This window comes from Hylaeus volcanicus, chromosome 4, assembly GCF_026283585.1.
Source record: "Hylaeus volcanicus isolate JK05 chromosome 4, UHH_iyHylVolc1.0_haploid, whole genome shotgun sequence".
Taxonomy (NCBI): domain Eukaryota; kingdom Metazoa; phylum Arthropoda; class Insecta; order Hymenoptera; family Colletidae; genus Hylaeus; species Hylaeus volcanicus.
The window spans coordinates 4,487,236-4,502,991 of NC_071979.1; the positions used below are offsets into that span (position 1 = coordinate 4,487,236).

At 37.4% G+C, this 15,756-nt stretch overlaps 1 protein-coding gene across 2 annotated transcripts in view; it reads left to right on the forward strand.

Moving 5' to 3' along the window:
• The window catches only part of LOC128875780 (cadherin-87A), a 275,980-nt gene that overhangs the window by 248,547 nt on the left and 11,677 nt on the right, over positions 1–15,756 (forward strand). For both annotated transcript variants that reach the window (XM_054121658.1, XM_054121659.1), the window contains exons 5-7: positions 8,518–8,775; positions 14,675–14,809; positions 15,189–15,381. In XM_054121658.1, the coding sequence (XP_053977633.1) occupies positions 8,518–8,775; positions 14,675–14,809; positions 15,189–15,381 (586 nt within the window). The remainder of the gene's footprint in view (positions 1–8,517; positions 8,776–14,674; positions 14,810–15,188; positions 15,382–15,756) is intronic.

Sequence of the window (15,756 nt, forward strand, 5' to 3'; positions counted from 1 at the left end):
TCTGACGATACACCATGAATGTTAACGTACAGTCAGAAATAAAGTTGGCTGGACACTAACCATATTTTAGGCACAAAAATTGTGATTTGGTAGTTCTGTACAATAAATTTGTTATTTCTCTACTTATTATTATTGTTTACATATTTATAAATCACTTTCATAAACACATTTATGGAGTAATCCTCAAAAGCTGATATTCCTCCTTAGAAACTTGCTCTCGATTGTAAGTTGATCATTGATAATAATAAAATATGATATCTCCTGAAGTGTAACCACAAATGCGTTCATATAATCGTAATCCAGTACTATATCGTTAGCAAACGCAGGGACATAAAAGAGCCTACAAAGTGTTTTCGTCTTTTATTATCGTATTTATTGTAAGATCATCATAATAACGCGCAATAATAATTACTTTCTCGAAATAATCTTCTCCGTATTATCTCAAATATGCGGAACGCTCGGAATCTATGAACGGAATTTCGTCAGGAATCGCACTCTCGTCGTGATCCTTCCTTCCTAAAAGAAATTTGCACATACTATCGACGCACGAATAAAGATACAAAATACCGACAGTAAACAATTTGTAGTCATCGTATAAGAAAGACGAGAGACCCACTTTAAAAGATGCATTCCGTGCTGGTGTACCCATTTAAACCTCAAAATACATTCACCGAATGCGACTTCCGAAACTTATTACAAAATCAGTTGTATGCGATCGAAGTCAAAGTCACTAAACGCAAGGCAGTTTCGGTTTTTCCTCGGCGTAGTTAAAAATCAATTTCAAAAGTCCTTTCGAGACGATCCAGTGACGATGTTGTTCTTAACTACTGTAGAAACGAAAAAAAAAAGTCTGGAACCTTCATCCGAGAGTTTTGCAGAGACACGACGATCGATTAACTATCGACGGCCAGTTATTTTCAGCCGGGGGAGGACGCAGACCTTTATAATCGCGTTACCTTCGGATTTACATGTAAAAATCACGGCACGGAAAAAAGAACGACACAAAGAGAAACTCTATTGTCGAGCACGAAGAAAGTTTATGAGCGTCACCGGTCCACGGTTCGTTTAACGAGCCAGCTCCAATAGAACAAGTTCCAATCGGCTCCACTTGTCGATTCGCGGGCCGCTTCTCGCTTTGCCGGCAAATACGAAGCTGGCGCGGCGTCCGCCTCGACGAACCTCGAATTCTGACCCTTGATCTCGGGTCGTCGCTTTCTTCTACCTCCTCCCGCTTCCTCCCCCCATCCTCATATCCGCGTTCGCATCCTCTGAAATTCGTTTTCGGCACGGAATTAGTTGGAAACTCGAGAGAGAGAGGGAGAGAGAGAGAGAGAGAAATAGAGAAAGAGCTACGATCGGTACGTGCCTGAAATGGGAAAGTCGATCCATATTCTTTCCCTGTTCGCCTTTTTCATTTATACGGACCCGGGTCAGGTCTGCATAAACGTGGTGAAATTTATGGCCGAAATGCATCGAATCGTTCCGGAAACAAAGACGAGGAAACCGCCTATTCCTATCGCGCGCGAGCCAAATTTCTCGGAACGATAATTAATTATACAAGAGCACAGGCGCGTGCTCGTCCTTTTTCGGCTGTACTACCCAGATGGACTTCGCAGCCGTCCCGTCACTCCGTGCTAGAGAAATTCGTGATTTATTTCCTCCTTCGGAAACCCTCGCTTCTCCCCTTTTTCTCTTTTCTCGCAAATTATTCCTCGCTCCAGCCTCGAGCGAGTAACGACCACCCTTCCGCGATAGGTTCCGCCCCGGGGTAATCGTTTTTGTATCAAGGTTCCGATGATTCGTTGTCGGGGGCATCCTTCGGTCAGATATTCCGACGAAAATTAATTAATCTCGCTTTTTCCCCCCGACATTTCGAGCAGCGTTACTGCGCGAGTTTCGCGTTTATTTATTTATGTTATTTGTTTCTATCGATCTTTCTTTTTTTTTCCCTTTAAGCCTCCACGAAACTCTCTAATCGTGAGACTTATATGGCGTTACATAAGTTTATACGTGATACAATTTATTTGATATCTGTCGGGTTAATATAAAGTACTTGTTCTTTTTATTTTTATTTTTTAAACGTATAGATTGCACTATTTTATATATTTACATAAATGAGAACACGCTTCATCGTTGGATTTACGAAGTAAGAGTCTCGTATTCATTGAAAGTTGGAAACCGCACTTTCTCAGACTTCTTATTAATTTTATAAATTATAAATGCCAACGACTAATCCAGTCTAAAATTGTCGATCGAAGTCGAAGCATTAATTTCTTTATCTAATAAATATTCGTTTACTACCATCGCGTAAATTTGCTAATATTCTGAACTGTTAATAATGTTCTAATCGTAAAAGATTTCATATCGTAAAACAAATCCCATTAAACGTAGAATTTCCGCGAGCAATTTTACAATTTAACGTCATTTATTTCTACAACGTATAATAGATACATTCCGTTTTCATTTTTACCGTGAACTACTGCGTGTGCATGACGTCCGTATAAAACGCAAAAACGCGAGATTCTTTCTTTCCTCTTATCATACCCGTTCCGTTTCTAAATCCGTGTCTATCCAACAGACAGCCATTCGCGTAATACGCGAAATTAACGGGTGGTCGGCGGAATGCTGCACTGTCAACTAAATCCTCATAAGATAAGAAAGACTGGAAATATTATCGTTGAAGGGGAAATAAAGCTTCGTTAAAACTCTCATAGTTCCCGGAGCCGTTACTGAAAAGTATTTACGTTACGTGTAAAATTGCGATGAACGTACGCCGGCAATCGTATCTCTGTAATGCTAATAATACCTGCAGTTAAGTTAACAGAGTTAACCCTTTGACTGCAGGACGATTTTTGCTGGAAATTTTAAGAGGCGAAGAGATCTGTACTTAAAAAAAATATCAACTTACAGGAAATGATAAGACGGAACTTTTTTATATTTACAGTTTATTAATAGGACGTTTAGTTTCAGAAATAAAAATTGAAAACTTGTAAGAACTTTTCCCTGACTATCAATTTTTGCAACGAACTTCTAACTTTTTAATTTTTATTTTCGAAACTAAGCGTCCCATGAATAAACTGTAAATATAAAGAAGTTTCGTCTCACCATCCCCTATAAGCTGATATTTTTTAAAAATTGATTTAACGAACATAAACATTTCTCTGAGCTCATTTCTCGAGGGCGTATACATATACACGCCCTTCGCAAGGATTAAGAGGTCACACTTAGTGAATGAGGCACATTTTTAAGAATTTAAAAAAAATAATGTATCAACGGATACTTTCGAAACTTACAGTGTCTTTTATTATACATTTGATGATAACAAATAATTTTCTTCCTTACTACTAGTTTTTTTTTTTGTCTACGAGCATCTCCATTATGCTTGGCTTGTCACATACAATTTTGTATCGAAACAAAATTATTTGTTATCACGAAATATCCAGCAAGAGACCCTGCAAGTTTCGTAATAATTCGCTCGATAAATCCCTTGGAAAAATCCGTCATTTTCAGCATCCCGAACCACGTTCCGCCCTTAATTTAATTCTTAATATTTTGTATTTCGATAATCGCAATACTCGTGCGCGTTACATTTTCTCCGTTACTATGTACGCATACGTGTACGTAATCATCGCGCATAGAACATTCGTGTCAAATAACGGCATTGTTCGTTCGCCGGGGGATGTCGCGCAACGTCAAAAGAGAAGCAGAAAGAGGTGGTCCGTTTATGGCCGATGGTCAACTGTCCACCGAACTGGCAATAAAAGCGCACCAAGAGTCGGCCATCCTTTGTCCCCTAGATTGCAATGCGAATCGTCAAGTATTGTTTACACTGGCCGGGGGTAGAACCACGCAAGCGTAAAATAATTTCACCACAAAGCTGTCCAATATTGCGCCCCGGTGCTAAATAATAAAGATCGATCTTGCGTTGGTGAACAGAGTAGGACAGTGTTTCGTAACAGCGCGGAATGTAATAAAAGAACGGGTAACCTGACGTCATAAACGGTTCATAAATTTTAATCTCTGCGCGACACGGATGTACGGAGGCAGAGTAAGTGATTTTGAACAAAGTAAAATCGACAACTTACGGAAGATGGGAAAGCATTTTGTTAGTTTTGCGTATTACTCGTTGAAACCTCTGATTCAAAAGCAGACCGAAAGAAGTTCTCATCTGGATTACCGAAACAGTCATTCTTTCTTGAATGGAAACATAATATTGCTCTGTTCCGCTCTGCTCCTGGACCACCAGAAACTTTTCGATGCGTAGGTGGTGCCACAAGTTCGCGTGTTCATTGATTATAAAAAAAGGAGTTAAGAAATTGCAATTTCACACAAAAGTTTTTTGGGGAGATTGATCGGTGTACGAATACATTCTACACCCACTGTATGTACTTCGTAACTTTATCTGTTATGTATTAGGTGTGTGCGTTTTCTTTTGAACTATTGCCCCCCAAACCACCTGATATGCCTTCCAGGAATTAGGATGAGTTTTCCCCACCCTTAAGCTTTGGAACGGGCAACCGTTGAAAAACAGATGAAAGCATTGGGTTACGTATCGAAACTGGAAACGTGTTTTTCAGAGAAACGCACGAGCTTTCGCGCGCACCCATTATTTTGAGTGAATGCTATTTACTACGATACACGTGTAACACGCATTCTATTCAACGATCGACGTCGTGTACGAGTATTTGCGAAACCACGCCGATCGAAGTCGTCTTTTGTATCGATAAGCCTTTTCAGGCATCGTGTCAAATAATTCTAAAGGTCTGGAGGGTAGATAAGACCCCGAAAAATGTAGTTCGTGTGCGGTTTATGGACCGTGAGATTTCTCATCAGGATTTTCTTATCGGCCTGCTCGGGCGAATAAAGTCTGAAAATGTACTCAAACAAATGATATCGGTAAATGTATTATACGAATGTATACCTAACAAAAGTTACAGGATTTAAATACATGTAATGCAACGGCATGCGAAATAATCCACGTTTCTATGTAATCCGACTAAAAATTAAAATTAAAATTTTGCTTTTAATCCTTCGTTCATTCGCGAGCTATACCAACGTACTAATAGAAAATATTTGGTCTTTTGATTTCGCAATCAAATAAAGCTATCATGTTGAGTGAAAAATGGGTGAAAACAGAATGGATATAATATATTTATTGCAAAGAAAAAAAATACAAAAGAAGCATTTCATTTCACTTGCAGCGTTTTATTTGCAAGTGAAGGCTCAAACGATTTATAAAAGATCAAAAGTTTTATAAATTCAAAGAATTATCGATATCTTAACGATATTTGAGTAGCTTACCTTCTTCAGAGGCGAGAAGTACTCAAAAAAGTTAGAAAATGACATTTCTGGTTCGTATAGTAACATTTTCTTGAAGTACAACATTTAAAATAAAGCTACTATTGCAACGTTCTAATTCTGAAAAAAAAACCATAAGTGTGCACCTTCACGCATATGTTTTACTTTACCTTGTACCACACGTTAACTTTGCCGGTTGACCCCAATCAGGTTAGTTACGAATATAAAAATAATAATAACGGAGAAAATTGCTCGTATATTCAGGCACTTGCAAGAAGTAGGTGGATGAAGCTATCGACCTACATAATACGTAACCAGATAACACGGTTTCGACCCAATTAAGAGCCAAATGAAAAAGCTGCCGTTTATCGTTACGAACTACACAACGACGCGGAAGAAAACAACCATTCACGAGCGATGAATGTTTCGCGAATGATCCATTTGCATGATATCTATGAAAACGATTCCTTTTTATAGCGGAGAAGATAATACGTCAGCGGAAGCGGGATCACGCCTTCGTTAAAAATATATCCAATCGTTTATATCTTCCTGGTTGAAGGGAATCGGAAAACGTGACCCGAATGTATTACGAACTCGATCTAATTCTATTTAATACCGTACAACTTTCATAAATTGATTCAGCACATTGAGAAATTTTAGTTAATTGTGGTACGTGTACGAAGATTTTACTCCGTTTCAAATTCTCCGATAAAGTCATTCCCTAAAAAGTTTTACTAAGAATACGGAGCGAATCGCACTTGTGGTTTCTTACAAAATACTAGAAGATGCGTGTTAACGTATACGTCTTAATTGTATAATGTCTCTGATACCCAGTAATAATATCGTTAATCGTAGAATAAATTTGATCATTATTAATTCATATCGTAGAATAAATTTGATCATTATTAATTCATATCGTAGAATAAATTTGATCATTATTAATTCATATTCCTGGTGCTCCTAGTTCTACTCGAATAATTATTCTAATGGTTAAACTTTACTTTGAGGTACCCAAATTTATTGACTTTTCTTTTACCATTTAGTAGTTCTTGATGTCTAGAATTCATAAATCTCAGTTTTAATGTTAGAAATCCAACGGTTTCAAAGTTATGCGTATGTAAAGTTGAGCACTTTTGGCGTAGTTCGCACTTGTTGTTTGGTTGGTTGCTTGGTTTTTTGAAAAGCGTAACTGTCGCTTCAGTTATTGCACTGAATCCATACATGAAAATACAATTATTTCTATTTTTCTTGACGTTAGTTTACCTTACATAAATCCTTGATTTTCGCTCAGTTTGCGTCATCGTAACTCTGTACATTACATTTACGTTAGTCTCGCGTTTTGTACACGTCTGTTGGGGCCCACGGAGATCACGTATTGTAAACAGATGACACCCAACATGCACCACGAGATGAGACTCCAAACCTACTCAGACAGTATTTTCGTAACATGTTATACCATTCTTCCATTTTTCTGTATTCTTCCATGTTTGTGACCCAGGAATCAAAAGCTACTAAATGGTATACAAAAAAGTTAATAATTCTTAGTTCCCCGAAGAAAATTGCGAATGTGTCAAGCTACGGGTTCGTCTATAACCACACATCCCAATTAACAAATTATCCAAAACAACAATCCTCAATAACTATCCTCGGCTTCGCGTCCGACTACAGTATATATCTTTAAGAATTTTCCTGGTTTCGTCCAGTATTTCGGTGCTTAGCCCCACTGCGGCGCAGCATCCAGTGTTCTGTCAAGCCGACGTCGATAAAGACCGTCATAAAGTCGTCCGATCGTACAACGGTGTTTGCTGCTCATGCACGAGCCGTTCGTATCGCGACCGTGTCGTCGAAATAAGAGCGCAAAAGGGAGCAAAGCACGGTCCCTGTCGGTCCTTTGTTCGGGAAGATCTCGATTCCGTGCACGTAGTCGCGATACACGACGGTCGAAGGTGCCTGCCGGACCCAGGAACGAAACGAACCGAGGGGAAAGCATTGTGTCCCGCGAAAGCGAGTACACTGTCCCGTTTCTGCGTCTGCACCCAACGAAAGACTCCGGAATGAGAAGAGAATTTATCTAGAATCGCAAAAGGGGTAAGGATGAAAGAGGAAAGGAGAGGAAGAACGCGAGACAAGCAGAAAGACGACGTGGAAGAACGACGGAAGAACTTTCTTCCACGGTGGAAGAAAGGGAAACAGGGAGGAAAAGGACGAAGAAGAGACGGAAAGGAACTGAAAAGAGAGTCGCGTGACGCTGCCACTTCCGGCGGGAGGAAGAAACTCTCCGCGGTTGGCCAGACACGACCACCGCGAGTTCACGCACACACGTTCCATCGCGAACAGAAACGCGAAGGGACAGAACGAAACCTGGCTGTGTAGACAGACGGAAAAGGAAGTTCTTCTGGTCCGTCAAGTAAGAATGACCGTGGTCGTGAATTGTTCGTGTATTACAACAGGCGAAATGCGCGGCACGGTGATACGCATGATAAGATCGTACCGCGTGTTTGGATCCTCGGCCTCATAGGAAATTGCAGTCATTACGTCCAATTGCACGGTTCTGTATCTTCTCGCTTCCCATTCAGGGAAACAGCAACGAACAAGGGGTTGCAGGGATAAACGAGGAACAGCCGAATTTCACTCGCTCTCTGTTTATACGCAGGTTATTTGAATAAATCTGATTTATTTTATAAGATACTCCATTTCACATCGATTGTTGGTCCAGTCTTGCTTGTTACGATTCACCAGCCTTGCGCATGCGTTTTTGGTGGGTTTTGTATGAAATAAGCACACATTGGTAACTTATAATTGGTATTTAATGGAAGAAGTATGTAGGTGTGGTCTGCTGTTCGACTGAGACCTATTCTGGTCTATAAATTTCATGGAATAATTTTTCTTAAATGCCAACGATCGTGTTATACAATATTTAAAAGTAAGGTTTATAAGATTTGTTTTTGATATTTCACTGTATATATGTTACCATTGCATAATATTCCTTTGGACAAAAGTTTACAAAATAAACGTCAGTTTATTCTTCGAACAATAAATATATCGATATATTTTTTTAATTTAATTTTGGAAAATCAGACTTCCAAGGATTAAACTTACTCGCGTACTGAATGCTCAGAAAACAACTTACAATGTAAGCGTGTGGCCTTTAGGATGCACGCAATGAGTGTGTTTGATTTCAGAATGCACTTCCCTTATATTTGAAATGTTTTGTTTCAGGAAAACGACACGATACGGTTCCGCGTTACGTTAGAAGACGAAGTACCCTCGGGTCAGCAACCGAACATCGTCGGTGTCGATGCGTTTGTGATCGTCCTCGACGAAAACGATAATCCCCCGCACTTCCTGGGCGTACCCTACGAGGCAGTGGCCGAAGAAGACCTACCAGTTGGTTCGACGATTCTTCCGGGCATTCGAGTAATGGATCCCGACCTGTTGGGCGACATCATAGATCTAACCTGCGTCCCTCAGCCACAGGTGAGTCATTAATACTTGTTCAACCCCTAATAACACGTGGAAACGTATTGATCTTACCAACGTATCGACTTACAAATGAATTTTTCATCGCTTTTCGTTAGTTCTTATCGAAAGTAAAGTTGGCATAGAAAAACTTAAAATTAAATTTTCAAGTATACAGGCTACGCCGCGTAAAGTGTTAATAGCTATTTTCTCAGAAACTATCGGTGATATCGACAACTTTTTTTTGAATATTGTAGGGTACGATAAGCCCTTTCATGTGATGTATGGGGTATTGCTAGATAGAAGAACTTATTTAACTTTTAAACATTTTATGAATTTTGAAGAATTTATTCGATAAGTGTTTAAAATTACTATTTATGAATCTAGAAAATAACTGAAATTGTGGATTATTTTTAGTTTTTAAAAGAATTTATTTTACTTTTAAACATTTTATGAATTTTGTAGAATTTATTCGATAAGTGTTTAAAATTACTATTTATGAATCGAGAAAATAACTAAAATTGTGGAGTTAAAAATTTTAGTTTAAACTTTTAAAATATAGCCATATTTTTAAACGGAATGCCATATAAATTTTTGTTGTTTTGGATAGACCTTTTAATAACGAATAATATTCCAAAATTTTCTCATATTCTACATAGTTTTTCGATAAATCACTAATAACTTTTAGAAGCATTTCCTGTTCCGCTGCAAGTGTGTTTATAAACGTGCTCTTGTACATAATGGTCTAACGCGGCTTGGAAGTGTTCATCGACACTTTTGGTAGGTAAAGTGTTAGTTATCTTCGGGTTTTCTGGTCGAGTAGACGTTCGAAATAGGGAAATTCGACGGAAGTGTTGATATGTTACTATTAGGGTGAACCAAAAGTTTGTGCAATTTTTTGATGTCAATAAAATTACTTTATATGCAAGTGTTATATATCATTTTGTAGCTTTCGAAAAGCTCCTTCGTACTTAATTATTAGCTACGTTAATTTATCGATCGTTTAATTTTTTCTCGTTTTAGTATAATCATGGAAAATTTTGAGATTCGAGTACTTTTACGTCACTGCTGGAAGCAAGAGTTTAAAGCTACCGAATATAATATTTTCTTTGCTGCTTCGGTACCTTATTTATGCAAATAACCAATTAAAAAAAAAGAAAGATGGGACGTGCATTTTTTCTGAAGAACGTAATTGTAAACAGCATCGATAAAATATTGACGTAAAATTAACGTAAAATTAATGCGTTCGTATATGCTTGTATACGTAGTACTATACTTCCATCTGATTAATTTATTGAAAAAGAAAAGAAAATTCTTATTAATATCAACAAATTAAAAAATTTTGAATTATCCTTCCAAATACGATTAAACGTTTCTAAAAAATAAAACATGTCCAAGTTACAGCAAAATTGTAGATGCTTCAGTAGCTTATTTATAGAAATAACCAATTACAAAAAATCAAAAAAGAGAAGGATGGGACGTGCATTTTTGCTGAAGAACGTAATTGTAAACAGCATCGATAAAATATTGACGACAGCTCTTTCAGAAATCCCCCGTTGTTGCATTAAGTATTAATCGACGTCGACGGGAACGGGATCGAAGAAATTCATTAATCCACCCGCAATGCTGGCTACTAAAGCCATTCTATTTTATACATTACCTTCCCTCTGGCAACGCGGCGGCTTAAACTTGCAGGAGTAAGGTCTATTACCCCGAATTCATCGTGCGCCCCCGTATGAAAGATGCAAAATACCCTTCGTATGCCTCTCGTAAACGCAGAGCCAGGATAAAATGTACATCTTTGTTCTAGACGTCTAGCAGAGTACCGAACCGTTTCATAATTCGTTGGATTTCGTTAAATCATCCGCATCGCGGTTGGTCTTTTCATAGCATAAACCGAGACGAGAAGTTGGGCTGATCGACGTCGCGTTATTAAAAGTTCGCATCGTCGAAGGATTATTTCGACCGAGATTCGTTTCTTATTCTTCTATCCTATTCGTATCCGTTAAAGGCATATTCGTTCTTTGATTAACTCGTAACGAAATTCGTCGCTGATCTCTTTCTCTCGTGCACGTTTTCAATGTCTAAGGACTCGTTGCCAAGATGAAAGACTAATTGCCACGAGATGAATCCGGGTTCCGTTGCAGCAGCATCTGCAAAATTAACCTCAGGACGGTTGACTATTTAATAAGACCCGCCCGCTCATTCTCTAGCGCCGTGTTTCCCGTAATATATTAATATGAAAAGTTCTCTCCCGACTCTTCTCGATTTTCTATGCTGACCGGGTTAATATACGAGATATTTCACTTTGCGTGAGCACCATAAATCCCTGCGTTGTTTTTAATTATAGTACGACGTTCCGTGGAGGGAAATATTTTGTTCGGAAACGATTAATGCTACGATTTTTCAACCCAGATCCAAACGATCTATCTTTTATACTTGAACGGATAATGCATCGTTTATCATGTAGCAAATTTAACTTGAACCACATTTTATAGTTATACATGTACGTATAATTTTATATAGATATGTGTATATGTAACCATAAAAATTGGTATAAATTCAATTTATTACGCGATAAAGAATGTATTATATTCTTATAGTATATAAGTTTGTATGTACATGTATATATCGTTATATTGTCTGTATATATTCATTTATTTTATATTCTAATATTACAATTATTTTACGAAAAAGATAAAAAATAATGTTTGTCTGTAATGTACGCGAGATCGTGACATATTTAAACCTCCCACCTATTATTAATGCGAAAAGAAATGTTATAGTTTTATCCAACTACGCCTTTTGTTTATGTATTTAAAGAAGAAAAAGCGTCATAATATTGTATACTTCAAATTTCATTACCCTGTTTGAAATTGATTATATTACGTGTTCAATTTATTCAATTATTCTCTAAGTATATTTAATGCTGTTTATTTCGAATGATATTAAATTCCACGGTGTTATCATTCCATCCGACAGTGTATTATAAACTCGTTCCGGTGACCTACTATTTAATTATCATGCCATATGTTTTCTCAACATCTTTAACACATTTTACAATCTCCCATTGAACATTCCCATCGCGATGATTGCAATATCGTAGTTCCACATTTCCAGACAACCGGATGAAATAGTAGTCGAATAAATTTCGCGTATTTCGTCCTGCATAGCACGGCTCTTGGCATAACAGGCGTAAATTAAACGCGTTTCTTGTCACGACTGTCGCGTACCGAGTTATGAGTCCCAGTTGTGATGCAATTGCTCTTTCAGCTAATGTAAGGTAACTCGATTCGTGATTTAACAACCTGTGATATTGACATTCTTCAAATAGCTTTTTATTTTTTTTTTTTATTTTTTTAAATTCAGGAACTCGTTTTTTGTCATCATTAGACTTGAAAATAATTACTTATAGTCTTTCACTGTATGTTATCGATGTCTTGTGCTCCAAAGATCACGATATTATTTTACACGAACCGCTCTAAATGAAAAAGAAAGTTAAAAATATATACATTTAGGTGGTCAAGTTAAAACTGATATTTTTTGGCGACAAGCAGTATGTTTGACCACAATCGTAGTGTATTTTGAGTCGCTGGCAACGAACTTTACCATCGCGACTTTCAAAAATAGCCTAACTTCACGCGGATATTCCAAAATATCGTTGACCTTACGTTATTGTTCCTTCGCGACGGACGGAACAGTGCGCGTAATCAAGCATCGCAGAGAGTTTATCTGTTTCTATCGCTACGATACAAAATTTCCTAAAAAACGATGCTATTTCAAACGTGACAACTTTCGCGTTCGGAAAGCGTTCGATAGCACGTCGAGTTTGAAAATATACGCGCCGTAAAACCGTTTCTTATCGTCTTTTAAGGTCGATAACGGAGCATACCGCGCGCGGCTTTTAAACGATCAAACCGTGAGAGAAATAGCGGCCATATCCGGGCATTTTGTTCGAAAAATATCCAATACGTTTATCATCGGGATACATGGAAATTATCTATCCCTTGCCAGTTCAGCGAGAGAGCCCGAAAGATGCGGCTGGAATATTAGCAGGTACAACCCACGCACCTCTTCGTCATATCCACTCGATAAATTCAAGGTGCCGTTAGACGACCAATAAAACTGTAAAACCCTTTAACTAATGGCTCGCCGGTTCTACAGTGGCGAAGTTTAATGCTTCCTTTCGTTATACACCGAGCCGTGAACTCACGGTGCTCGGCCATTAAGCATAACCAATGCCGGCGATGCTTCTGTCATTTGCAGAATGGTTGCATTTTCTTTTACGATATTATTGATACATATATTCCACCATTAACCCATTTGCATTATTAGCGTATACAGGGTGTTCGTTCGAAAACTTTCTAGCCGAATATCTCGAAAAGAATAGAAGGTATTAAAAAAGCGTTGAACACGTTTCTCCAGTATTAGAGATAATATTGGTTTTTAATTTGGATGACGTTTGGAAAGTCATTTGGAGGTCAACTTTGATTTTTTTGTAACGGGATGAGGTATTCATTATTGTATTCGTATATTCGTTACATCAAGCATGTATAATGCAATTTTTTTGAGTGACCTTGCGAGGAGTTATTGGTACAAAATCATCGAGATTTGTACCTGAAATTTCTCCGTTGCCTATATGCACGTGTTAGCATAATTGTCATTTAGAAAATTTGTAAATGTATCTTGTATAGTTTGTTTATCACAAAAAAAGATACATTTTGTCAGCGTGAATCATGTTGTGAAAAATACTTATAGACTCTATCTTTTTCTATACTACACTATAGATATAAGGTTTTATTTAAAAAATCAAAGATGACCTTGGTATCTTTGTTAAAGAACATGTTGATAATAAAAAAATTCATACATCGTCCCATTCGAAACGAATCGACTGTTGTACGAAAACATTTTGTGCACAGTAGTTGGTTTAAAAGTTATTTAAGGTGGAACAAGTTATTGCTCCACCCTGTATAGCTATTATTTCTACAAATTAGGGTAGCCGATACTCTCCGTCGGAGCACAAAGAGCAGCTGAATTTCATTTGGATTGGATCATAATAGTAGGAATTATAGGAAAGTGAAAAACCACAAATAATGAATAGAAATTGGTATTTGCAATGTTGGTATACAGATTTTGATTACGCTATTTCGCTGTTTATATAATTTATAGTGATTAATGAAAATCGATTTACGCAATTGAAAATTAGTCTAATTAGTAATAATTACTGTTAATAAATCAATCAGTAGCATATTAACGATTCATTCAAACGAAATTGTACTAGTGTAGGTACTTCGATACATTCAGATTAAATTTCAAAATTCTAGCTAAGGTAAATATTCTAACGAAGGTTATTGCAGAAATGCACTTTATCTAATTGAAGAGGTTAACCGTTTATAATATTTTACTGGATTTAATATTAAATCTTTTATGATGAAACAGGGTCAAATTTTAATTACCATCTGCTAAATGATGTAAACCGTAATTAAATGTTATTATAATATAAGTATGCAATTGCACTTAATTTAATAACTGAATCATATTACTGGCTGCAATGGTTAAATAATGGCTGCGGTAATTAACGTTCACCACCACTATTTAATCGATAATAATCGCTAATGAAGGTCTGAAACTACAAGAATTAAAACAATGATTAAATATTGTTAAATTATTAACAATCATTTATATAGAATTATGCACACATTTTTATTTATAATCAAGTAAATAAAGCAATAGCACAAGAAGAGTGTATTAGAGAAAACCATTTGTAAATTTCCTTTGTTATAATTAATTAAAAATTACACATCCATGTAACTACGTATTAAACATCGTATAAAATACAAACTTTCGTGTGAAAAATGCTATATTGTTGAACGTATTTTGAGATCGACGTACGGTCAATATCATGATTCTGTTGCAGTTCCTCGACGCTTGTGAAAAGTTTGGTATCGTTAACGTAGAGAGAAGCCAGAATGCTTACGTGGGAGCTCTAGTGTTGCGGCAGCCACTCGACTACAGGGAGAGGCCTTTTTACCAACTACTACTCAAGGCGAGCGTAAGTACATCTTCAAAATTGATTTTAATTGTTAGGAAAACGTTTAAAAGGAGAGTCGTTTCTTTTTGGTCAAAAGTATTGATTTTTGAGGTAATGTTTGGAATTGATTTGAAGTGGTTATCGGTATCAGAAGCTGGTAAAAAGTACGACAGACAACGACAATAATTGTAGTTCAACACTGCTTTATTTCGAGAGATGCAATCTTTTACCGAGAACTAAGAACTAAGAAGTAACCATTCGTTCGTTCACGCATTACCACTCAAAACATTCTCACTCAAAAATTCAAAAACCGCGCTCATCCTACGCGACATTCGAACCAAACTTCTAAACATCCACTGGAATTACGAACGACTTTCAGAGATATGAATTTTGCTTGCAGGACGGATTGAACAACGAAACCACGGGGGTGGAAATCAAAGTGGCAGACATCCAGAATAGCCCCCCGGAGTTTCTGGACTCGCTAACCGGTGTGGTGCGCGAAGATGATCCCATCGGAACCTTAGTCATGACCATCAAGGCTAGAGACGGCGACCGAGGGATGCCAAGGAAAATGATCTACGAATTGGTCACGAGTAAGTTGACACTTTGTGTCTCGTTCGATATTGGTTTAATAGCAGCGAGAATGGCATGATTAAGATACCGATGATGCTCGAGCAAATCGATAGCAAAGTACATACTTGAGGGTTCGTTCATCTTTATGGTGCCAAAAAAGGCATTTACACGGTACCTATCAAGCTATTTTTCTCCTGCCATATTGGATTTTCAAGTTTCAAGTTCAGACTTAGAATCAACGCCCGCAAAAACCGCTGTATACTAAATTTCATCCAAATCCATTCACTTTTCGCGTTATGTGCCACCATATTGGATCCACCATATTGAATTTTCAAATTCTGAGGTCAAATTTGAAAACAGCCCCCTCGAAAACCCCTGTATACTAAGTGTCACCC